General features: G+C 38.9%; 2 protein-coding genes across 4 annotated transcripts in view; one reads left to right on the forward strand and one right to left on the reverse strand.

Annotated features, from left to right (window-relative positions):
* Positions 1 to 2,068: 2,068 nt before the first annotated feature.
* LOC126481018 (PRADC1-like protein) lies at positions 2,069 to 19,833 on the reverse strand. 2 transcript variants are annotated; one of them, XM_050104477.1, is made up of 5 exons: positions 19,570 to 19,833; positions 18,338 to 18,461; positions 11,649 to 11,764; positions 3,915 to 4,082; positions 2,069 to 2,328 (listed from the first exon to the last, which is right to left on the reverse strand). In XM_050104477.1, the coding sequence occupies exons 2-5, from the start codon at positions 18,371 to 18,373 to the stop codon at positions 2,208 to 2,210; spliced, it is 441 nt and encodes a 146-aa protein (XP_049960434.1). In that variant the 5' UTR covers positions 18,374 to 18,461; positions 19,570 to 19,833; the 3' UTR covers positions 2,069 to 2,207. The 2 variants fall into 2 exon arrangements, with proteins under 2 accessions (XP_049960434.1, XP_049960433.1); XM_050104476.1 differs by lacking the exon at positions 18,338 to 18,461 and adding an exon at positions 19,171 to 19,301 and having other exon boundaries at positions 19,430 to 19,833.
* A 235-nt stretch (positions 19,834 to 20,068) lies between these two features.
* Positions 20,069 to 27,669, forward strand: part of LOC126481023 (adhesion G protein-coupled receptor A3) — a 195,824-nt gene continuing 188,223 nt past the window's right edge. For both annotated transcript variants that reach the window (XM_050104484.1, XM_050104485.1), the window contains exon 1: positions 20,069 to 20,707. In XM_050104484.1, the coding sequence (XP_049960441.1) occupies positions 20,460 to 20,707 (248 nt within the window). In that variant the 5' untranslated portion in view covers positions 20,069 to 20,459. The remainder of the gene's footprint in view (positions 20,708 to 27,669) is intronic.

Here is a 27,669-nt window from a genome sequence, read left to right on the forward strand (position 1 = left end):
CTGTGCTGCCATCCTGGCCAGATAATCAGGCTGCTTTGCCAGGAAATACGTTGCACAGCCAATGCAATAAACAAGTTATAAATTTATAAGCTCATAAGATGTAAATGCTGTTACTCAAAAAAAATTAAGTTTATGGAAGGAAACTGTACAGCTGGGTGATCACCAAACAAATAATTAATAAGCTTGTAATTGCACAGCACATGAAAACACTACAAAGCAGTACCAATACAATAAAGAAATTTCTTAAATGTGAGGATAATTACAGCAGAGGCTGAAACCCAACCATTACACAATGATACATATAGATTCTTTTGCCAGTATGAATGGAAAGTGAGAAAAAAGTCACAGATATATCGTTAGGGGAGAAAAGGAGCCACTAATTGAAACTTTGTGGCTCTTTTATTATCATTTCAATGTCTGACTAATTGAGTCATTCTAATGTGCATAATCATTTGCAGATTGATTACAACTTCATGTGTACATCCATGCACGAGGAAGCCTTTGTAAGGAGGTGGCTTGACTAAAGTTCAGAGAGTGAGGAAAGAGTGAAACAATGATATCATGAGGAAACTGATCTCTCTCTTATTGGGTGAGATGTTATTGAAATGAAATGAAGGCAGGTGAAATAGGAGTCCAGAGAATCTTAAAAATTCATTTAGAATTACTGTTTTCCAGGGTGATGTTCGTTCCAAAGCCATAAATGTGGCTAATCAACAACAACCAGCACTTGTTGAGAATCTGCTTTATATTAGTGAATAACTTGATAAACTGTGCAGTCACCCAAATTATGCATTAAACAAACATAAATCTGATATCTCGCTGTGGAATACAGTAAGTACTGTTGCAAAGCATGGAGGATGTGCTATTTCTTTGCATCAGAATCATCCTAGTGACCTGAAATGCAATGTGGCAGAGCTTCATTGACTGTTGATAGTAGTCTTTCAACTGTCACAGTGTGGCAAAATTTACTGCTCGATGTCAACAAACTTTTCAGTTTCTTCCTCCTTCCCCCCTTTTTTCCCCTTTCTTTCTGTTGTACCAGATATAGTCATGCATACGCAATGGAAAACCATGAACATAAGTACAATGGCTAGATACCATGTGCAATAGGTATTGCATAATTCGGTATGTTGGTGGCATAAAATGTGAACTTTTTGGATGACTCAGAATTTGCATTCATTTAAATGGTTTAATTTAATTGCAAAATGCCCTCACTTTGTAGCATATGAATTAAAGCAAAGTAAGTTATACATGCATAATAAATGCCAAATTAATAATTTCTTCAGAGAGAAAAATCCTGTGACTGAAGATGTTTTACTGTGTTTTCTGGTTTGTTCCGATTTTATTTTATAGTTCATCAACCCTTTCAAAAGATAAAAAATAGTAATGATCCAAGATTATCTTGGTTTAATGACTCTAAATAAAGCAATCAACAGCAGCTGAAATAGTTGAACAATTTACAAGTTATGACAGCATGGTACTTCATAAACAGTTACACAAACCATTTTCTTTATCCTGATACAACTTCACACTCACTGATTTTCATATGACATTCTGGCTACCTCATCCACCAAGTTTAATCACTCCTTAATATGTCAGATTCGAGCAAACAATTTAGTCTAACCTATAATGAATATTTTTCTACTTCTTTTCTCAAATTCATGAGTTTCATTGTAGATCTTGTTGAGTCTATTATTGTTTTTGGACAGTAACCTAGAGAAAAAACTGAAAGATTCTATTTCTTTGTAAGAGTGGGACCACTAACTACACACAGCTAATCAAGACATATATAAAGAACTTTTTCGCTGAATTTGTTAATCTATGTGCCACATGCCTGAAAAATACAAAAACAATCAGCACTTATTTGCACATTAATGAACACTGTCAAATGTATCACGTTACTGTCTGCCAATAATAAAAGGGCTACATGTTAGACTCCTGTTTCATTAACCTATAACTACTACGGTTTTGCCACTACAACTAATACGTTTCTCTCCAAAAAAAATGTTTGAGCATTAGACATAGACAGCAAGTCCACTTAAGTGTAAGTCTTAAAATGGAAATCATGTTTGCAAACAATGTCAGATATTTATTAAAGACAACAATGTACAAATAATTTTATTGGAGTTAATATCAACAATGTCTTCTTGACTTTACTCGACTGAAGTTTGATGACTAGTTCGGTCAGCTGTTGAGTATTTATTTAGCTACCATCTTATCCAAGGAGGCTGATTTGTTTCATGTAACGGAATAAATGTTAAATTAACAGGTATATTAATCACAGCATAATTTCTGTTCAGACGTTCAAGTGTCCTTCGTATCACATGCCTAGAAAACAAAACAAACAAGTAGTAAATTTTTGTGGTCATACAGCAAACTTTAATAAAATTATAAAGACAGAAAAATTGAACTCTGTTTGATTGTGCATATATTTGTAAATATATTACACATAAACAGTTGCAAATCTTTTGTTTATCATCACACAGATATAATACAAAAGAGTGACAGCTTTGGAAAGCTCCAAGATATATCACTGCACCGTTGGTTTAGTATCTAGTGATCTACTCAATAGCACTTTCATTCGACAAACCATTATAGCACATCATCCTGACAAATTCAAAAAAGAGATCACTCATGGTTTTACTTGATGGGCCATTCCATCATTCTCCAGGAATGATTCAGGACCATGTTTGAAAGCATTAGCCACCTGATTAGAAATACACGTCCAGTTTTCACTCCAACAGATTGTTGTAACCCAAATAGAACATTTGCTTTCATGTGCAACCTTATGATAGGGACAAGTGATAATATTCCTAATCATCTTTTGTTTTCCTGATCAAAAGTTATGGGTTTCTTCATTAAGATTTTCTAATACACACTATTACTGGTGAGCCAGAGTCATACATATTCACTGGAGTCATATTCAGATGCTGCCCCCCCCCCCCCCATCTCCTTACCCCACAGCCTCCTGATGGAACATCTGTTGACAGTCTAGTCCCTACATGCTCCACCAAATGACACTGCTCTTCTCCTCTCCCACCCAGGCACTTCCGCGCCTCATCAAGACTGCTGCTTCCACTCCGTGTAATAGTTATATTCAGGTCCAAGCTGCTGGAGATGGCAGTCATGTGTGCATTGGTTGTGTGAATTAACATTCATGTTTTTCTTTTTCTGATGAAGGCTATGGCCGAGAGCTAATGTGTAAGTGTCTCAATTGCACCTGTCTCGAACTTCACATGTCATTTTAATGGTAAGTAGGAATCTTTATTTTCCTTACACTGTTATATTCCAAGATGAATTCCCATTGTTAGATTATACCAATGTTAATCAGTTACAAACACATGTTTGAGTTAAACACGACAATTCACAGAAACCAAATTCTGAGGCAGGATGACTGTTGGATATTTGAGACTAGTTTTAGAAATGATACCGCTATTCTGTGCCAGAAGTGTAACAAGACATCTTGAATACACCATAAATGCGTTATTCTGTTAATTCCATTATTATCCACAGATGAAAAACTCTGTCAGCAGGTATATGGACATCAGTATTTTAACTTCTTCCTTAATTTTGCTTCTTTCACTGCGATAAAGAGCAAATCCATAACCACTTTACCCACTGTTAGAACTCCATGAAGTCTCCCCTGGCCAACTCATGACTCAATTTTAAACTAAGTTTTTGAAATGGCAAATGAATTTACATTTCCTCCCACATTCTTTCACACACAAAGTACTGGACATCATAAAATATGTAACAAAACTATCTTTTATATTATTTGACCCAAGCATATTGATTCTGAGAAAAATCATTTTGTAAATTAAACAAAACATTATTCCTCCTTAATAACAAAATTAAAGGCTTCCTGTGTTCCCACTTTTTCCACAACCTAAGTAAAATTTTATTTGTTTACTCACCCATTTTTTCCTAATAAGAAAGCAGCTGGTATATGAGCTTCCCTATGTGTCTTGTCATCAATCATTTCTATAAAAACACCATCATTCTCTTCATCATAATCAGCAATAATCACTGCTGTTGCACCAGCCTCTTCTGCTTTTATAGTTTTGCTCAAAAAAGAGCATTCCCTGAAGAAAATAAAACAAACTTTATCGTCAGATACTTTCAAATCTTGCTTTGGACAGAAAATTACCTACTATTTAGTTATCAATTGGAATTTCTTTCCTTACTATATTACGAGATATCTGAACTTCAGCTGCCTATAGATACTGAAATAAATCAACAGTAAAGGTTGAAAATTTGTGTCAGACCAGGACTCTACTTCCCTAGAACGGTTGCCTTAACCTCCTTGGACATCCAGACATGCTTCTTGTCCAGCCCAAATTTTCATCATGTCACTTTGTTGCCATTTGCTAAGTAGAATTTGATTAAATCTCAAAACTGGTATAATTTCTAACGACTCAAAAAATTATGACAATGGTCCCGTATAAATGCAATTACAGAAATACAGGGCGAGTCAAAAGTCCTTGGACACCTTCATAAGTTGGAAGATTAAAGGGAAAATTGAAATGTGATGATGGGAACATAGGTCAGACGTGGGGCCACAACTTTTGGAGTGAATGTCATTCATGGCCGCCATCTTGAAATCCGCCATTTTTTATTCAAGTCATTTTTTTTATTAGGAAGTGGGGTGCATGACACATCAAATAATACTAGCTTGAGCTCTGGAATTGAGTGGTGTAATTTGTTTTTGTCTATCTTGCACAATTTAGAAGTTATTAATGTTCAAAGTTACCTTGATCCCGACTCGTGTCTCTCTTTGTTCCAGGCGATCTAAAATGGGTCTGTCATGTGAACAGAAGATCGAAATCATCCTTATATCAGGGGAACGCAGATACCGAACAATAACAGCTGACTACAACAGATGGCACCCAGACAGAGAACCGGTATCGCACAGCACGGTGGCTCACGTGATCACCAAATTCCGGGAGACGGGTTCTGTTCATGATAGGGCACGTAGTGGGTGACCAAGGACTGCCACCAATGAGGAAACTGCAACTGCGGTTGTGGCATCATTTGTGAAAAGTCTTAAATGAAGTATCCGTCGTGTGGTCCTAGCATGTGGAATAAGCCAAACCTCCGTTGTCCGAATATTGCACACCGATAAGTGGGATATCTGATGCTGCTGCACGACCTTGTGTTCCCTTCCACCCTGAACGCTGATGGCATTTTTCCATCTCATTTTCAGCACAATGGAGCTCCTCCACACTATGGCATTGGTGTCCGTGAATGGTTGGAGGAACAACTGCCAGGGAAGTGGATCAGCCGCCGTGGTCCCCTGGAGTGGCCGCCCAGATCCTCTGACTTATCGCCCCTTGATTTTTATCTATGGGGACATCTTAAGCAGACAGTGTATGCTGAGAGCATCCATGATTTGAGACACCTAGAGGAACACATACACCACGCCTGTGACTAAATTGCAGGAGACACTCTCCTCAGTGCGCAGTCAGAGTGGTTGCGGTGACTACAATTGTGCATTGCATGGGATGGACAACAAGTAGAACATGTGTTGTAGCAGTCGGTATGCAGGTAACTTTCCAACTTTGAACATTAATAACCTCTAAACTGTACAAGATAGACAAAAACAAATTACACCACTCAATTCCAGAGCTCAAGCGAGTGTTATTTGATGTGTCATACACCCCCCTTCCCATTATAAAAAAAGACTTGAATCCAAAATGGTGGATTTCAATATGGTGGCCATGAATGACATTCACTCCAAAAGTTGAGGCCCCACATCAAACCTATGTTCCCATCATCACATTCCAATTTTCCCTTTAATCTTCCAACGTATGAAGGTGTCCAAGGACTTTTGACTCGCCCTTTATATAACAATACTTACACATTTCTGTTAAAAGATAATACATTATATTAAGTATGTCAGCTGACAAACAGCAGTAAGTAAATGATATCCACAAAAGGTATCAAAGAATGTTTATTTATTTATTTATCTACATATTTATTTATTTTCATTTGCTACATCTATTTTCACATTATGAAGTTTTGTGTAGTGTCTTGCAGTTGCAGTATAGCTAATGTCTCCATTAGTTCCTTGTGTCTGATATGGTTAGGCTAATCACTCTCTTCTGCCTCCCTGCAACTAAAAAACTGATTGCTGTTTTCTTCACCCACAACTATAGTCTAAAATACATGCAAGATAAATGAGGACCAATCACTGCTCACAAAGAAGGAATGGAGAGTGGCAATCTTGCAAGTTATCCTGCAGAACTTTTCTGGCCAAGGAAAGTGTGTTGACTCAAATTCATGAAATCTGAGACACAAATATAAATCACACTCAAATCTTTAGGCTGTCCGTATTACAGTAAGTTTAACTATACGGCTATATGACTCCACGTCATTTTTTTCATTGTATCAAAACGAAAATTCACTTGAGGTAGCCATTAAATTATAAGGAGAGAGGCTGGCAGACCAGTACTTAGCTTCAGGGGGCAAAACACTGGCCCGATTCTGTCTCTTTGTCATTTTTTTCTGTTTTATTGAAGTTTTCTCTTAACAGTTCTACAAATACTTATCTTTAATTAAACTGCTTCAGATAGTTTCTTATTTTTTGTCCATCTCACCTTTCTCTTACCTTCCTATGTAACTGATAGCTCTTTTTCAATTTTCTTGTGGATCTTAATATTTTTTAAAGCAACTACTTTACTTTAAACCCTCTCCCAAATTTTCATTTTAAAGCTTATTTTATATGTTCAGTCAAATTTTAGTTTTCTCAAGACTTCTTCCAAATAAATTTCCTCCTACCACCGGGAACTAAGCTGCAACCTTGAAAGAGGTCACAAGTTATGACTATGTTTTTTGTTATTGGAATAAGTTATAAGAGAATTAAAGTAAACTTGGTGTTTTAAATGCAACATGATGACAGAATATATATATAGAGGGAGTAAATTTTATTTCAGTCATATTGAAGCAAAAGGGAACCAAATATCAACACCCATGAAAGAGTACAAAAAAGTAGTACAATAAATGAGCAATGAGTGGTGCAGGACCGACCTTTTATCTACAAATAAAATAAAAATAGAAGAAATTTACTTCAACCTGGAGACACTTAACCATGTTAAATTACTGGAATTGCTTGTTTATAAAAAAACTTACACACTATAAAGATAGTAAAGACAATTCTGGCACAATCAAAATAATTTAAGAGTAAAGGAGACCACTCGCTGAATAGTAGAAGTGTAGAGCCATCGAGAGGCACACACAAAAAGAAAATGAAAATTTTGCTAGAGCTTGGGAGAAAGCCTTTGATGAGCTTTTTAATGTGCCCAACTCTTCTGTGTTTCACAGGTTCTCCTTATTACGGCAATATTTTTAAATCCTTTCAGCTCCCTAGTGGCTGCCTGTTTGTCCCATACATTTTGTCACAATCACTATTGCAAATATTAATCCCACAAAGTACTATCAATAGTTCAAGTTCCCTGTCCAACAAATCTCGAAAAGTTTCATATATAATAGTCGATATTACTGTCGACATATAGTCTTTTTCAGTTTGTGCTTCTACAGAAAGCAGACAGTTTAGCTAAAGGGAATGCAAGGAGCAGATAAAGATTGACATAGCCTCTGCGTGCAGAGGGAGCAAGAATGTTTACTTGTTTCTTGGACAGCACTGGCAACACACGGATGCACTCGCCTCATTCCGGTTAGCAGCTATCATACAAATAATGCGCAGAAGTAACAAAGACTCATGAAAGAATTTTATAGAGGTGTTTATGTTTAAATATGTTAATTACATTATTTATTTCTCAATTGACTTGCACAGCACAAGAACATTTCACAACACTTCAAAATGGTTCTTTTGCTTATGAACAATAAGTGGATTGTTCAGAGAAACAACAGCAGACTAATTAAGTCTGAGGTTATGAATTAAATCAATTCTGATCATGATTGCAAAGTGCATTTTAAATCTGCACAGGAAGATAAATGACTGCAGAGTTCTGCAGCTTCTGTAACTAAATACTTGTAGGACACACACAACATATATGTGCTAATTTGGTAAATTTCATTGTGATTATATTTGTGTATTATATGCAATGAACAAACAAACTGTTTTGTTTAGATTACATTAGATTCATTATCAGTTACACACACACTGAAATGAGGAGATACTCAGAGGTGCAGAACGTGCCAGAAAACATAATATAACTCATTTTTGAATCTACACCACAAATGAGATTTATTACATGCTTTTGCACTCTAAATACTTTCTCTCGGTTTGTGGAGTTGCCCCGAAATATGATACTATATGACATAACAGAGAAAAAGTAAGTAAAATATGCCACTTTTTTTGTATTTATATCTTCACTGTCACTCATTCCAAGAAAATATGACATAGTTGTGCAGTTGAACTTTACTGCTACTAAATCCTCCTTTAAATTCATAATCAGATATTGGTATTTTCCCTTAAAATATTGATTAAATGTTGGTCGCCCTTGAAATTCTATTATAAACTACCAGTGAGTCATCTATCCTTGAACAAGCATATCACAGAAGTGTGGTTCAAACGTACATCATGCTACTCAACAGATGACTTTTTTAACATTGAGACAAGAGATACACAATAAGTAGCTGACAACTACATTATTTAATTGCACACATAAAAAATCTACTCACCAAGTGACGGCAGAACACACACATAAAAGACAGTTGTAATTGGCGAGCTTTTGGATCCAGTGGCTCTTCCTTCAGGCAGAAGGGTTGAAAAGAAAGGAAGAGGTGTGAAGGAAAAGGACTCGAGAGATCTAGGAAATGGGATAGATTTCAGGAAAGTCACCCACAACTGTGGGTCAGGGGAGACTTACCTACAGGATGAGAAGGAAAGACTGATTGTTGGGGACTGCATCAGACAAGATTTGAAAACCTGAGAGCTTAAAGGTGGAAGACAGTGTAATATGTGAACAATATGCATGAGTTAATAAGCTAAATGCATTGTATGTAATGGTGAGACGGTATGAGACAGTGAAAAATAGATGGGAAAGACAATGAAATACATAGAAAACTAAAATGGGGTGAAGCAAAGAGTAGTGACAGTGAAGACATGCTGAGATGGAAGAAATATGTTTTGCCAGTTACAGGACTATTATAGGTGGTGGTAGGAAGGTACATAGGGCAAGTCTTGCAGCAGGGACTCACAGGGGTAGGAGCCATAGGGTTGGAAGATGGGTGCAGAAGAAGCGTAGTGTCTGACAAAAATATTGCAGAGATTGAGAGGGCAACAAAAAGCTATTCTAGATGTGGTGGGAAAAATTCCAGATGGAATGGATCTCATTTCAGGGCTTGATTTTAGGAAGTCATGGCCCTTTCGAATTAGCTGATTAACACATTCCAGACCAGGATAATACTGAGTCACCAATGGTGTGGCCCAAAGCTGTTTTTTGGAGGGATCAGAAATACCAGGATTGGATGTGATGTCTTGGGAAATCTGCTTGTGAGGTGATTATGTGCAGTGAAGGTTGAGGTGAGAATGGTGGTGTATTGCCGTGAAGAGTCTGCATCTGAACGAATATGTTTGCCTCTGATGCCAAGGCTGTATGGGAGGGAATGTTTGACATTAAAACCTCACACCCCTTACAAAGACTAACACTTCAATCCACAGAACTTCTCACCCCATTCAAACCACACGCCCCCACCTTTTACCTTCGTCCAAAGATCCACAAACCCTATCACCCTGGCCATCCTACAGTTGTTGGCTTCAACTTTGACTGTCACCACTAGTGCCCCCTCCATCTATACCAACATTCCCCACATACATGGTCTGTCTGCTGCTGAACATTTCCTCAGTCAGCACCCACCTGATTCCAAACCTGACATCCTTCCTACTCACCTTAATCGACTTTATACTTACCAACAACTACTTTACCTTTGAGGGGCAGACATGTAAACAGACCATGGATATGGCCATGAGAACCAGGATGGCTCCTTCCTATGCCAACCTCTTCATGGGTCGCTTGGAGGGCACTTTCCTGTGATCTGTAAATCTTCAGCCTCTGGTTTGGTTTAGGTACATTGATGACATCTTTACCATATGGACCCATGATGAGGCTGACCTGCTAAAATTCCTGGAATCTCTGAATACCTTCTCCCAATTAAATTTCCATATGCTCCTATTCCAAATCCCATGCCACTTTCCTTGATGTTGATCTCGTCCTCACCAAAGGCCAGCTACACACTTCCGTCCACATTAAACCTACCAACAACCAACAGTACTTACATTTTGACAGTCGACATACTTTCCATGTCAAACATTCCCTCCCATACAGCATTGGCATCCAAGGAAAACATATTTGCTCTGATGCAGACTCTTTACAGTAATACGCCACCATTCTTATCTCAGCCTTCACTGCACATAATTACGCCACCAGCCTAATTAAAAAGCAGATTTCCGGGACCATCACATCCAATCCTGGTACTGCTGATCCCTCCAAAAAACCGCTCCGGACCACACCATTGGTGACTCAGTATCATCCTGGTCTGGAATGTGTTAATCGACTAATTCGACAGGGCCATGACTTCCTAAAATCATGCCCAGAAATGAGATCTATTCTGTCTGAAATTTTTCTCACCACTCCTAGAGTAGCTTTCCATTGTCCTCCAAGTCTCCGCAATATTCTTGTCAGACCCTACTCTCCTTCTGCACCCATCTCCCTTTACGTTAATTTCTTCCACCTCAGCATTTCTTCACTGTAACTACTCTGTGCTTCACTCCGGTTTAGTTTTCTACATCTTTCATTGTCTTTCCTGTCCATTTTTCACCATCTCCCTCCCGTTACATACAACACACTTAGCTTATTAACTCATGCAAGACGTCTGCATATTACCCTGCCTTCCACCTTTAAGTTCTCAGGTTTTCTTATCTTGTCCAACGCAGTCCCCTACAATCAGTCTTTCCTTCTCATTCCATACAAGAAGTCTCCCCTGACCTGCAGTTCTGGGTGACTTTCCCTAAATCTACCCCTTTTCCTAGATCTCTCCAGTCCTTTTCCTTCACCCCTCTTTCTTCCTTTTCAACCCTTCTGCTTGAAGAAGGAGCCACTGGCTCCAAAAGCTTCCCAATTACAACCATTTTTTATGTGTATGTTCTGCCGTTGCTTGGTGAGTAGCTTTTTTATCTATCCAATTAAATAATTTTGTCAATAATTGATTGTTTTTGATGATAACTACATTAGTACTATGTCTGTATGTGTTTGACTGTACTGCACCAGCACAGATAGATTATTTGCATTGTTTTGTGCATGCATACTTAAGATAAAGCACAATTATGTATGACACTATTGTACATATTCTTTCATATGTATCTACTTGTTTTGTACATACATATTTATGCAAAATAATCATTACTACATTTTTAATGTATGGGACGCACTACAAAGCCAATTCTCTGTGAAGTATACGGAAAGCCAATAAAGTTTCTATTCTTTTTTAAAAAGAGTAAAACTGAATACTAAAGTTAAGGGCAGGAGGGGCAAGGAGAATTACTTAGTTTATAGTACTGTGGCTTCAAAACTCATTACAATTTACCACTATATATTTATGATGAATTTTTAATCTGTTAATATGGATAAATACAATCATTTTATAAAAATGCAGATTCTATTATCATTTGACTATTTATTTCCTACCCTCTTTCCACCAAAGCCACATTTCCTTCTATTTCTTCAGCGTTTGACGGCCAGCCGCAACCAGTAGCTGGATAAACAAGAACCAGGTCCACCCCCTGGCCAGCAAAGGATTCATTCTGAAACAATAATCACATAAATCAGATGTGATGGCAACATAAAGAGCATACGCTACAACTGTTAACTCTATTTACTATATGTTGACAGCGGCAAAAAGGATATGAAATGTGATGAGCAATAAACTATTATTAAACTAACAACATTAAGTGACCAGAAAAAAATGTCTAAATAAACACAAAACAAGCAATTGTTCAAGCTAACTTGCTGGAAGGTCAAGAACAGATAATGCAGAGTTGAGGGGAAAATGTTTACATAGTGGCACAGCACAGATGCTCTTCACATTTTGATTTTTGCTGAGAGTTTCTGACATTACTCAATTGTTCCAGGTGCAAATCAAGTTCAAAATGGCCCTAAGCACTATGGGTCTTAACATCTGAGGTCATCAGTCATCTAGACTTAGAACTACTTAAACCTAACTAACCTAAGGACGTAACACACATCCATGCCTGAGGCAAGATTCGAACCTGCGACTGAAGCAGCAGTGCAGTTCCAGACTGAAATGCCTCGAACCGCTCGGCCACAGCGGCTGGCCGCAAAACAAGTGACCATATCAAACTGTGGAAGAGTCCACATTTGGTCTGCCTCGAAGATGATTAATTTCAAGTATTTCAGAAACAGATTTTCAAATTTAAAGATGAGAGTTTTGGCATTTGTTAAAACAAGCCTAGTCAATTGTGTTTTCAATTTTCACATATAACCACAATGACACAGACTGTTTTTTGTAATGATGTCCTAATTGATATTAAACTAAATGTTGAAGGATAAATGTAAAAGGAAAAGTTTATAGATAGCACAAAGCTTACTATAAAACCATCTCCGACCACTGTAACACATTTGCATTACTACAGAACCTACATGAAATCACACTGCCAGTTAAACTTAATGTTGAGTACCAAACCTCATTCTTAAGCTGCACTGGTAATTCCACTTCTGAGATTGGAAATACGGAAGCGTCCGATTCCACCCGTCTGCTTTGACCCACAATATCACCACGATTCCAATATGGCACATATAAAGTCGTTATGTACACATTATGAAGACGAAAATACATCGAAAAACAAACATACACATGTTCCACAAAAAGCCTAATGACACTAACAGGACAAGTGTGGGAAATGGGGTTTTTTTGGGTGGGGACAAACTAAATATAAACAAATTTAGACACCCACCCCCATACAAAAAAAAAAAAAAAAAAAAAAAAAAAAAAAAAAAAAAAAAAAAAAAAAAAAAAAACACACATCACAAAAATCCCCAAATACCACTAAACACAATATCATCTGGAACCAGACACTTTCCTCGACCTATATAGCTCAACAGCAGCTCCCGATCCCATAAATTGGGATCGAACACTTCCCTTGACCTACATAGCACAATAGCAGCACCCGATCTCATAAATTGGGATCGATAGCTTCCCTTGACCTATATAGCTCAACAGCAACTCCCGATCCCATAAATTAGGATCAAACACTTCCCTTGACCTATGTAGCTCAAAAACATCTCCCGATACCAATACCAACATTCACAGCCACACGTTGAGATCGAACACTTCCCTTGACCTATATAGCTCAACAGCAGCTCCCGATCCCATAAATTAGGATCAAACACTTCCCTTGACTTATGTAGCTCAAATACATCTCCCGATACCAATACTCACATTCACAGCCACACATTTCAATAAAACACTTCCCTTGACCCCAACACACAAACTAAAAACAAAAAAATAAAAACTTAGCACAAAAAAGAAAAAAATACTCAACCAAAAGAAAGACCCGACCCATCCACACCTCAACCCCCTCCCTCCTCCAACAAACCCAACCTTCCCCCTCACCCCAAAATAAAAAAAAAAACTATAAACAAAAACCAAATGCAACATAAAAAAATCTCAATCATACACTACAACTCAACAAAAACTTCAACAAAATAGATCCTCCACAACTAAAACACAAACCAACACACTCCCCCCCCCCCCCCTCACAAACACGAAAGAAACCACCCACCCCACCCTGAGCCACAGCCACCCACCCACCTACCCAAACCACCCTAACCAACCACTTTCCGCCTATACATTTTACTAACAGCCCTTAAAAAAATGCGAAAAACACAATAGCCCTCAGGGACGCTCTTCCGCCAACAGTACTCATCTAAATGAGACTGAAGGTTGGAAGAGCACCTCTTCCCCCTCCCAAGAACTGATTTAACAGCCCCCCACATCCCCTCTATTGTATTTGTGCAAGCCCCTGTCTCATAATTTTTGAACTCTAAACTATGGTTAAGGACTAAATGATGGAATCAACCTCTCACCCAACCCCCTATATGAAGAAAATGCATCTGAAACTACTGTGGACCCCGGTTCTATGTACTCCTCAATTAACCCCACTGATTCTGCCTTAGACCTCCCTTCCACAACCCTAAAAACACATCCAGAACACCCACCTCCCGGAACAACAGCCCCCCACACCCAGAGACCAACCACAGACTTACCCCCCCCCCCCCCTACTTCCTTTTCCCAAACTGCGACTTGTCCACGTCCACCTCCACAACCCCCCCCTCCCCCCAAGCTTATCCCTGTACTTAATGAACTCAGAACACACTTCACGGCAAAAAGAAAACCAATCAAGCACACTCCTCTCACTCACACCAGTCTCATGCGCGCAAAAGCTGTGTGGGGATCTATAACAAAAATGATAAGTCACCAGTACAATCTCGTGCATGCCCAACCTAGACTTCTCGAACCAGGAACCGCGCCATATGGAACACCAAATGTCGTCTTTTCGACAGAGCCACATATAACCTTCCCTAGTCCGAGACGCCGGAACTTTAGCCAACTTCATTTCTTCGCCACAAATAGAGCATTTCACAACCTCAGCAATTAAACCAAAAAGCTGCAAAAACTTGATCAGTCCCAAAGGAGTGTTCCCCATCATATCCCTCAGATGTGCACTGTTAATTTTACCCTTCATATCCATTACTGAACAAAAACAACAATCGATTAATTTTACTAAAATTACCATACGACACAGCGAACAACACAAAATCATTAACTCACTGAAACGAATTCCACTACAAACACAGCCGACACTCGAACAATTCTGGATAATGAGCAAGAGCAAACTGAGCCCATTACACCACACAAACGAAAACCCTGAACACACCACCAGAACGCACAACAAACCACAACACAACGACATCTAGAAACACGCCACACGCACAAACCAAACTCCGCGCCGTCACACCACAACACCCTTACGTCACAGGTCATAGCCGACGCGTTGGATCGGATGCTCCTGTCGACCTCTCAGACTAATAATAGCACAAGATGGAACGAAGATTTGCATCTGAAGTGACGTATCAAGAAAAAGCATCAAGGGAATCTATCTGGAGACTGAAATGAACACGTACAGGGTAAGGAAACAATCCCTGACCTTATACTGTCGCAAAGCACTTCTACAATTACTGAAAACCATTAAAAATGTGTGTAATATGAAGACAGTCTGAAGGGAAAAAACATCGGCATTCATATTCTTAATATAAATATCGGCATTATAAGTTACGAACAACATCACTCCTCATCTATATGATGATTACTTGATTGCTGAAATTTTTTTCATTCTGGAAACACACCACATACCATCAAATGAGAGAGAGAGAGAGAGAGAGAGAGAGGGGAGGGGGGGGGGGGGGGGGGGGAGAAGATAGGTAAAACAGTTGTACAAAAATAATAAAATGGAGTGAGGTGAGGGAGCTGTGTCAGCCAAAATCAAAGGCACAATATTTCGGAAAGCTGACATCTTGTCATCTTCAGAGGTTCCTGATGGCTGACTCACTTCTGTTGGGTGCCACCTTTAAATCTACCACCATCAGATGCAGGTTTCTGTTGGCGTGGCAACAATATGTCCTCATCCTCATCTTCTTTAGTTGCCATCACAGGAGTGGATTTCCAAGTGGACTCCTACTTTGCTTGACCATGTTTAATGTTAAGACACATGTCTTGTCATGCCTAGAAATTGGTTGTCTTTATTTATAAGTTTCTCATGTAGCTGAATCTCTCCAGACTCTTTTACCAATGCAGTTCCAGAAGGTGATAAGCCTGTTGCAACAACTTGCTGCCATAGTAATTCATCACATGTCCTTTGGAGATACAGTGCCCTGCCACAGTGAACTTTGTGGACTGTCTGGGTGGCATTTATGAGCAGTGCATCTCCCCTGTACCATTCGGATAGTCTGGACTACATTCATTTATTGCATTTTTAAGAAATGTGGTGTAGTATCTGTCTCCGGGGTCCTAGGTCATCCTTGGCTGATCCCAACAAGGCTTTTGCATTGGCTGGTCAGCAGAACACACACTTGACATTATGCTTATGGTGTAACTTCCAGGTACAAGATGCCATAAGACCCAAGAAGCCAAGGCCACAGCCTGCTGTGGATGATGAGAAACCTGTTGCAATAGTGATTATCCCATATGTCAGGAACAAATCAGCAAAAATCCGAAGAATACTACAAAAACATAATGTCAAGTGCACATTCCACCTTGCATCCAAAATGCAAGCCTTCCTGGGATCAGTAAAGGATGATGTAAGTCTCCAGAAACCAGGATTCTACTGCATTTCTTGACTGTACAAAAGTGTATGTAGGCCAGACTATCAGGACATTACAGGGGAGATCCAGTGAGTATAAAAGTGACACAGACAACAAACAGTTGACAAAGTCTGCTGTGGCAGAGCACTCCATCACCCAGGGACATGGTAAGGATTACTACAGCATCAAGTTGTTGCAACAGTCTAACACCATCTGGACTGCACTCTGAAAGAGGCTGCAGAGATCTGGCTGCACGAGGAACTTATAAACAAAGACAGCAGTTTTCAATTAAACATGGCCTGGGTCCCAGCCTTGAGCATGGTCAAAGCACAGTGGCAATCTTTGTGGAAATCCACTCCTGTCAAGGCAACTGAAGAAGACAAGGATTTACTGTTGCCAAACCAGCAGAGACCTCCATCCAGCGGTACGGGAAATGGGGGCAGCAGATTGAGTCCTGGTGGTGTTTCCCCTAGCATTGCACCAGGTCTGCACCCACAGCAGCCAGCTAGGGGCCACAGGCAGCATGACGGATATAGAAGTAGTACCCAGCAGAAGTCCGTCAGTCACCAGGGAAGACTGAATATGCCAAAAGTTGGCTTGTCAAAATATCACACCTTCTGGATGATGCCACACAGCTGAGAAATATTCTAAATCTCCCTACGCTTGGAAAATCTTAAAGCCCACACATTTCTAATTGTTTTTTCTGTATAGTTAGTAGTTTTGACATGTTACTTGCATTTTCCCCCAAAATAAATCTGTATCTTGAAACTGATTTAAAACATAAATGGTACACAATCTTTCTCGTTCTCATGTTTGTTCAATACAAACAACCAGGGATTGCACACACTAAACTACTTAGTTTATTTGGCAGTTTGTAAGTGCCTCAGGACAGATTTTTATCTAGACATATCCAAGGAATTTGTTGTGATCTGTTTCCTGCAGCTCCTGATTTTATGAATAATTTGAAGCTTATTTGTTTGTGATTATTTAGTCCTAAACAGCACAATTTGGATTTCTTCAAAGTTTACTTCTAAGTCATTTAAATGAAACAGTGTCTAAATTATTTAAAGTATTTATGAAGTTTGGTGGTGACTGCTCCATATGTTCTACTTCGATCAACACCATGGTACCATCTATGAATAGTGTTGCAAGAGAATTTGCAAGCAAGTTATTTACACAGAAGAGGAAAACAACTGGATCCAGAATTGAACCTTGTGGGGCACCTGATGAAATACTTTTGGAGAAATGATATCCATTATTTGAGACTACATTAATCCACTGCTTTCTGTTTCACAAACATCAGCTGATCTACTCTAAAACACTTTCCATAGTTTCTAGTTCACAGTGTAGTGGAGACTGGTTCACACCATCAAATGCCTTTTATAAGTCCACAGAAAACTCCTGCCACTTTTTTAATTTTTTTAAGTGCAGCCATTGTTTTCCACAAAGCTATTAACCACTTACGTAGTAGTTTTGTTTTTATGCGAACCACACTGATCTTTTTGCAATTACATTTAACTTTTGTATGAAATTTTTTTGTACGCCAACCTGTTTAGCAACAACTTTTTGGAACACTTTTGAAAAAACAGGAGAAAAGTAGATTGGGTAGTAATTTCCCACACCCTCTCTCAAGCCATATTTGTATCGAAATTTCCTAGCAGACTAAACTGTGTGACAGGCCGAGCCTTGAACTCAGGATCTTTGCCTTTCACAGGCAAGCACTCTACAAAAGTAGCAAGACCAACAGTCCTGGAAGAAAGGATATTGCGGAGACATAGGTAGCCACAGCCTGAGGGATGTTTCCACAATAAAATTTTCACTCTGCAGCAAAGTGTGCTGCTAATATGAATTACTATTTGAAAGGTGTAATGACATACATTTTATTTATGGGATAAAAGTATTCAAAAGATTGATCATTAGAAAATAAATGGCTAACAGTCATTAAACATGTACTATAAATCACTTGTGTACATTATCCTACAAATAAAATATTCTACCTGATCTTTGTGTAGTTCAAATGGTATCAAAATCATGACTCTTGCCTTGAATACAATAGTTGAGCACAAGTGATGAAGGTAAAGACAAATGTGCCAAGCCCGCAACTGAGTTTCCACAATGTTCCTGAAGAAATAGGCATTATACAATACTGTAATTGTTATAATAACCTGAAGACTATAGTTTTACAAACATAAGGAAAATGTTCACAGCAACTATAAAGCTGAGGGAAACAATTTTTTGGCAGTTGAGTTCACTGCCACCCTGTCCCCAAGAAACATTGCTATTTGTCATTGAGAACTATGTGCAAGTTCTTTCAGCACTAACTGAATTCATATCAAAAAAGAATTATACTGTTTGATTTTGACTGTAATTTAACAAGTTGGAAGATGATATTTAGTAAGTTTCTGTATGTGTTTCACGTGATTTATGTTTTAACACGTGTTAATGGTTGTTGAGATCCTACACGGTATGTTTAAAGATGATTGTTCTGATGACTTGAACTTAAAAATTTAATACAACTAATTTTAAACATAAAAATGCTAATTTCTGTGCGCGATTGTCAATAATCGAATAGGATTAGGACAGGTTATGGATTAAATGTCAATAACAATTTCTTTATAAAAAAAAAAAAAATAAAAAAAAAAAGATTATGATCCGAAATTTGATGCGTTCCTTGGAGAAAGTTATCAAAACATTTCCTAAGGTATAACAGAAAGGAACTAAATGTAAATATACAAAATGAAATCATGAAAGAAAAGGTGCATTCTCATTCTACTTTGCTTCTGTCTGAAGATATTTGGCTTTTACGCCGGCGACAAAATTTACTGCTTACCAGTGGGATGCCAAAATCTTTCGCTGGGCGTATTTTGTATGTATAAGCCAATTCCTCTGGTTCAATAACTTCAAAGAAAATGTCAAAGTCAAAATTATCGAGATTTTCGAGGAGAGGACCCGTACTTTCAACTGGAAAATAATTCCAATGCCATCAGACAACCAGAACACCTATTTGCAAATAATGGTGTAACACAACTAAATATTTCCTACTGCAGTCTGAATAACCCAATTCGTAAACATTCAAATTTGTTGCTCACCGAAGAAGTCAACACTTGGTAAACATCCTGGCCACAGCACAGTTAACGCAAAAAACAACACAGAATGCTGTGAAATAATGTTCCGGAGCATCATACGCGGTACACTATTTCACTTTTTATCTGCCGTAAATGATACTCACTGACAAACTTAATTACGCGTTAAGACACGCATCCCTTAACCTTAGCCCTTTCTCACAGTTAAAATACACGTCATCGATAATGCCAATGGCAAGGAAAAATCGTGTGAAATTAGTTTTGGGGTGGAATTCTTGACACTTATGAAATTGTGTGAAAAGAAAGAAAATTCATTTTATCACATGTCCCCTGATATTTTTCCATTTCATGTTTTTAAAACTTCACACATTGCTTTCACCTCGCAATTTCTTTGCTGAAGATAGCACACTGAGCGCAACTGCGAAACTCAGAGAAACTGCGAAGGTCATTGTCTTATTGTAAAATCAATTTGAATTAATTTAACGTTGAATAATTTCACAGCGAATGTCGTTCAGTGTAGAGAAGTAAAATTCAAGTCGTATCTTTATACTACACAAGCAACTTTCAAATTAGAAGATAACCTCTTTGTTCCAAGCTGTGTGATACTTATATCTTTGATATTTTCAGTTTAGGTAACATATCGGCTGTCAACATGAGTTGTTTTGCTGACATACAGTGCGTTTGTGAGAAAAAGTAAGTTCAGTGTCAAGAAAATGTTTACAGTGTGGAAAGCACTTGAAGTATGGGCTCAAACTCAGAATGAACGAACAATAAAGATGAGGTACTTAAATGATACTCCCACATAACCAGAATTTTTGTCACCCGAACTGTCATTGTTTTGAAATGTGAACGGTATGTAGTCGTTACAAAAGATGCTAAAATGTCGCTCTCCAGGCTACAAAATATTATTTACAAACCCGGTGACTCTTACAAGAAGTCTCATTACCATACGATGATGAATTCATTGTTAAGAATCGTTAGTCATGTTTCTAAAGTGCATCAACAAAGTTGTTGTCAATTGTAAACAAAGGACGAAATGACTTTCGTTATCGAGGAAAGGCTTTGTTTGTGGCTTTTGCTGCTTTTATTGATTGGAGCAAGAGAATTTAATTGTTTCCAGAACGTATCAGTTTGTGGAACATTATGTCGATGTTCGAAACTCCATGTGCAAGTACCTCCATTCACAACGGAAGACGGCCTGAAGCTGAAATGTGGCGGTGAAACAAGGATATCTTCCCTAGGAGAGCTTCGGTTCGATAACATCTTTAGCAAAATCATTCAACTGTAAGTAAAACATTTGTTTCCTATGATTTAAAGTCAAGTAAAAATGCAATACCTGTTACATAAATGGTGCATCACTCTTTGTGTTGTTAATATTGTGTATTCAGTTGCGAGAATAGCAGCGATATCTAAAGAAAGCGTTATTTTTGTTCCATTAGACTTACATCATTTTCTCGTTCACTAGTACGTCAATTATACCTGATGGATATTCTGGCCGCTTTTACTCGTGTCTGTTTCATGAATTATTCTACCATTATCTTACTTATTGAAATTGGGATAGGTGAAACCACAATAACAGCACTATTGTTTTGTCTTTCCCCAGGTTATAATTATACACACAAATAGTTGAGAAATGATGGTGATAGTAGTTATGTAGTTAGCTTAATCTTTACCTTGTTTTTATATTGGCGCAAGAGTCGGCTATCAGTAAACTCTACCATAGTATCTTAACAATTATTTGTTGATACAGCTTTGCAAATTTTTTAACTTGAGTGAATGCTTCTACGTATGCCCAAACAAAGGGTGAACTACTGTCGAATCAGCATAATAAAAGGATAAGTTCATTGCTATTCACTCATGTCAATATACTAAATTAAAGTTTCTTGATATGTGAGCATAACAGAACTGTTTTTGAATGGTTTCCTTTTCTTTTTGATATGTAGATGTGGCTTATAATAATGACTCTGTGCAGAGCATGCAAAAGCATGTCTCTGTACACCTCTGTATCTTATCTTTGTGGTCCTTAAGCGCAGTGTATGTTGGCAGCAGTAGAATTGTTTGGCAGTCAGTTTCAGATGCCGTTTCTCTAAATTTTCTCAATAGTGTTTCTCAAAAAGAACTTTGCCTTCCCCCCAGGGGTTCCCATTTGAGTTCCTGAAGCATTTCCATACCACTTAAATGTTGTTCAAACCTACCAATAATGAATCTAGCTGCCCACCTCTTAATTGCTTTGATGTCTTCCTTTAATCCGACCTGGTGCGGATCCCAAACATTCGCGCGGTACTCAAGAATAGGTCATAGCAGTGTCCTATATGCGGTATCCTTTACAAATGAACCTCTCTTTCCTAAAATTCTCACAATAAACCAAAGTTGACCATTTGCCTTCCCTACCAATTTTCACATGTTCATTTCACCTCATATCGCTTTGCAGCATTACGCCCAGATATTTAAACGACTTGACTATGTCAAGCAGGACAGTAGTAATATATAACCAAACATTACAGTCTCCCCCCCCCCCCCCCCCCACACACGCATTGACTTACATTTCCCTACATTTAGAGCTAGCTGCTATTCATCACACCAACTGGAATTTTTGTCTAAGTCGTCTTGTATCATCCTACAGTCACTCAATTTACACACCTTACCGTACACTATGGCATCAACAAACGACAGCAGATTGCTGCCCACCCTGTCCACGAAATCATTTAGTATATAAAGAACAACAGCAATCCTATCACACTGTGGCACTCCTGAAGATATTCTTGTCTCTGATGAACACTCGCCATTGAGGACAACATACTGAGTTCTGTTATTTAAAAAGCTCTTGAGCCACTCGCATATCTGTGAACTTATTCCATATGCTCGTACCTTCATTAATAGCCTGCAATGGGGCACAGTGTCAGATGCTTTCTGAAAATCTAGAAATATGGAACAGCCTGTTGCCCTTCATCCATAGATCTCAGTATATCATATGAGAAAATGACAAGCTGAGTTTTGCAAGAGCAATGCTTTCTAAAACCATGCTAATTCATGGACATAAGCTTCTTAGTGTCAAGAAAATTTATTACATTCAAACTGAGATTATGTTCAAGGATTCAGCAGCAAACAGAAGTTAGGGATATTGGTCTGTAATTTTGAAGATTAGTTCTTTTATCTTTCTTATATACTAGAGTCACCTGCACTTTTTTCCTGTTGCTTGGGACTTTGTGCTGGGTGAGGTATGCACAGTAAATGCAAGCTAGCCACGGGGCTAATGCCATAGGGTACTCTTTTTGAAATCTAACTGGGATTCCATCTGGACCTGGTGATTTATTTGGTTTCAAATCTTTCAGTTATTTCTCTACACAAGGTACACTTATTTCTATGTCTTTCATATGGGAGTCTGCCTGATGGTCAAATGATGGTATCTTTGTACCGTTCTCTTGTGTGAACGATCTCGTGAATGTGAAATGTAAAACTTTGGCTTTCATTTTGCTATCTCCTACTGCCACACCAGACTGGTCAACGAGGGAGTGAATGGAAGCCTTAGCCCCGCATAGTGAGTTTATGTATGACCAGAATTTTCCCAGGTTGTCTGCCAGATCTTTTACAAATGTTTGACAGTGGTAGTTATTGTATGCTTCGCACACAGATCTTTTCACAGATGCGTGAATCTCTACTAACCTTTGCTTGTTGTCATTTGTATGTCCCCTTTGGAACCTAGAGTGCAACAGCTTCTGCTTCCTCAGCATCTGCCGAATTTCGTTATTAAACCATGGTGGGTCTTTTCCATACTTTATTCACTTACTAGGCAAGACCTTGATTTACAATTAGCTTAAACTTTGCCCATAATTCCTCTGCATCCATGTTATTGGAACTAAGTGATGCCGATTCACTGCCTAAGTGAGATGTTAATAACTGCGTATATGCAATGTCGAGCCCAAACACACTCTTTGCCTTCTTGTCTGATTTATCAAATATCATAATCATATTTTCTGTAATGACATGATCATTAATCCCTGTTTCTATACTGACCTTGTCAATAACGTTCAGCCTATTTGTAGCTACAAGGGTCAGATATTTCCATTGCGTGTGGGCTGCTGAGCTAGCTGCTCAAGAGAATTTTCAGAAAATGTGTTCAAAAGTATTTCCCATGACTGTCTGTCTGTACCCCCCTCCCCCAATGAATCCATAGACATCCCAGTCTATACTTGGCAGGTTAAAGTCACCTACAACAGTATTGCATGATCTGGGTATTTCTGCGCTACTGACTGTAGACTTTCTTTGAATGACTCTAGAATGTCACAGTGGAATCGGGTGGCTGGTAAAAACATCCGACAATTAACTTAGTTTCACCTACACCTGTTATACGTGACTAGATGACTTCACTGTCACACCAACTTTGATCTCAATAGAGACAATATTTTTGTCAACTACAGTAAACAATCTCCCTCATATAGTCTCTAATCTGTCTTTCCTATACATGTTCCACGACTTGCTAAATATGTCAGAGCTTTCCACTTCTTTGTGTTGCACCACTTTTTGATAAGATATGTTCCGTTTGCTGCTGTTGTGTTGTTTGTTGTTGGTGTTCTTTCTACTGTTGATGCCTTGCTTCTTGTTGCTGCTACAAAGAATATATTTTTCACCAGCAAACTTTGAGGGGATGTAGAATGTTTCTTGAGGAACAAAATAAGTTTAGAAACCTGTGTCTCGAAGCATCATCCAATGACGCTACAGAGTGTCAAAGTTATAGGCACTGGTACCTGCCGCAAAGCCTCCTCTTCGACAGCAGGCGTGATGTTTTATGTGAATAGACCGAATGTTTTGTGGTGTAGTATACAGGATGTAACAGAAATAGAACAACAACATCAAAATTACGGGGGGAACCTCAGCTTACACAGCAGCCGTTACCGTCTGCTCCACTGGAGTGTGCGATAATCTTCTGTATTACATGAATAATGATAAATATCCCAAGATTTTGGCACCATTATTAAATTTAAAGGACAGTAACCATGAATGCCAGGAAATGGAGAGGAACCATATGTGTAGGCACTGTGGCAGCCATCAGACAACAGGGTCCAAAGTATATACATCATCATTTGTTTCATTAGCACAGGAAATTAAATACATTATACAAAGTAAACAGCATGTGAAACAAACTGCCTGAGACTGGTTTTTTCACTTAAATTAGTTTATCGGTACGTTGGTACTCGCCACAAAGTGCTTTCACCACTTATTTTTGAATTAAATAAAATTATAGTAAGTGCTCAAAATGCCTGCCTCCAGTGTTGCTGTGGGCCTGACATCTGTGTATGTTCTGGCAGCTCAACTGAAGTGCGTGAGTGCCCCATCATGCTGGAGCCATATACTTTGATGCACTGCAAGTGGCACCACCTCCAGTAATTCTGGCAGCACATCCCAAATGTATGTTGTGTAGCTATCGCTGGTGTGTTGAGGGGGGAAGTTTGTAGGGGTCAGTCAAGTAGTTGTGGACCATGACAGCCCATACATTGATGGCGAACTTTTTCTGATGACTTTGTTTGTTAGGGTTCGCCTCCACCCGGCATTGTCAATTGTGGATGTTAAACATGCCTCACGGGTGAAGGACATCTCATCTGTAAATAACACATAAACTAAACCGAACTAAACTCTGTCCAAACAGGCCTCAGTAGGCCAAATGGTAGTGACCAATCGTCATGTCATCCTCAGCCTATTGGCATCACTGGATGCGGATATAAGGGGGGGGGGGGGGGGCAGGCATGTGGTCAGCACACTGCTCTCCTGGCTGTTGTCAGTTTTTCTGACTGCAGAGCCCACTGCCCAAACTCCACACATGCAGAAAAATTGTTGACCAACAGCATCTTTATCTTCTAAATATGGAATGAATGCCTTCCCTCCTCGTACTGCACTTGTCAAACCACTGAGTGGGATCTTGTCATTCTGGGTGCCACAGCGCTGGTGCTTGTGGACGGGTCTGTGTCAAACCTCTCTAGTCATCCTCCAGGAATTGTGGTGTGCGTACGCTGCAAACATAACGTTTGTTGTGTGGATGCCCTGTGAGACCACCTGTTTCACCCAGATGTTGACGGACGACCACAAACATGGGGTGGTGTGGCTGATGCCTATTGGGATATCGTTGCCCATGGACATGTAAGACTGCATACTTATTACCTCTTGCTGCAACATACATGAAGTGCATGTCCTGTTGCTCAGCCCATGTGAACATCTCCATGGTGTGCCACACCAGCACACAACTAACTGTGACTGAGCACTGTGTTTCTACTGCATATATTTTTCATTCCCCTCTGCTGCTACAGCTGTCAGTGGTCTCTACAAGGATAATGTGACAGGCATGGCTGCATTCAGCACCATCTAATGTCCAGACTGCTGTCAGGTACATTGCGATACATTCTGCCCATGGTCTGTTTGTGTACAAAGACATACCTGCTGCTGGAAGGAAGGCCTAAAAGCATGCGCCAGTATCTATAACTTCAATGTAGTGTAGCACCATTGGATGATGTTTTTGGACATGGGTTCCTATCCTCATTTTGTTCCTCAGACACCTTCTATGCCTGCTCAAAGTTTGTCGATGTAGTTTTGAAACTCCCTGTATATTGAGGGACATCTCATAAATAATGAACACTAATTTCTTTTACTTACACTTTTTTTAAATTCTTTTTCCCCAGTCTCTCTCTCTACAGTCCTTCAATATAGTTTCTCTTGCTTCTCTATGACTGATTCCAACACCTTGGAAGCACTATTATACCATCCAGGACACCAGTTCTGTTCATCTGTCGAATGGCTTGGGTAACGATGGTAGAAAGTTCTTCCAGAGAAAGATAACAGTATCCATGATATAGGTTTTTTCAACTTCGGTAACAGTTCAGATTCAGGTGGACTGATGTCTGGGCTGTATGGAGGATGGGGTAACACTTCATGCAGTTTTTGGGCAACAAAATAGCTGATATTTGGGCGAGTATTGTTGTGGAGAATGAGTGGTCCAGCCTCAAGCAACTGAGGTCGGGTTTTATGCATTTTTCTGCTCAAGTTTTGCATCGAGTTACGATAAAACACTGCTGTGACACTTGTTCCACATGGGCTCTATCTGTCATGATGATTCCTTGGTGATAATAAGCAAAAATCATCATTTGATTGAGAGCGTCAAAATTTTTTTGGACATGGAGAATCTGAAGCTCTCCATTCATTGGACTGTGATTCCAACTCTAATTCAAAGTCTGTCACCCACATTTCATCAATAGTGACAATTTGACACAAGAATCCTTTACCTTCATGGTCGAATCATTGTTTGAGCAAGGTTGCAATGTCCAGGAGTTTCTGTTCTTCTCTTCAGCAGTCAAACAGTCTGGGACTCATCTTGCAGAAATTTTTGTCTTCTCAAATCATGCATCAGAATATGGAATACTGACATTGGAAGAATTCTCGTGGCTTTAGAGAGTTCCTCAGAAGTCACACTGCAATCTTCTTCAACAGCACCTGCCACAAGTTTCATACTTTGTTCATGTTTTCAGTCTTCCAGGTCTTGGATTATCGTCCATGCTCATACAACAACCACAAAAGTCATTAACCCAATTTGAAACTGTACTATGGTCCACTGTAAATTCATGTCAAACTTCACTTAATGCACTGTGGATTTCTTTCGGGTTTTTGCTATGTAAAGTTTTGATCTTGCTGTATGACATCTGTGGCCTTCAACATCATTGTACCCAAGACCCATGCATGTTACATTTCTACCTCTCACCAATTTTATGTTAGAGGGCACAGTGAAAAAACAAAAACATATATGTCTTCCTCAAGTTTTCAACTACATCTGATGTAATTTTCATTGTTGTTGCATCAAACACTCCACAGTAATACCAACTTGTGCCTTATTTATAAAATATTCCTTGTATGTTGAATCTGTTGTATTGGATGACCATAACATATAATTAGCCAGATTTGTTTGCTTGAGAATAAGAAATGATAGAAGTTCAAAGAGCACCAAAATTTATTAGTATCTGTTTGATGGTTGAAGAATTTATAAACTGCAGGAAACTGCCTGTCCGCAGTACAAAGATGATCTTAAAAGTCTTCAGCCTGATAGTGAAACAGACAATATATGCTTTCAAAGAAGTTTTAATTTTCAACATAATCTCCTCTAATATCAATGCATTTCATCCAGTGGTGTTCCAGAGCCATTATCAGCTCTCTGTAGTGTTCCTCCAGAAGTGCTGCAAAGTAGCGATTTATAGCCGCAATGGCTTCTT

The sequence above is a fragment of the Schistocerca serialis genome, chromosome 5, assembly GCF_023864345.2.
Source record: "Schistocerca serialis cubense isolate TAMUIC-IGC-003099 chromosome 5, iqSchSeri2.2, whole genome shotgun sequence".
Classification (NCBI taxonomy): Eukaryota; Metazoa; Arthropoda; class Insecta; order Orthoptera; family Acrididae; genus Schistocerca; species Schistocerca serialis.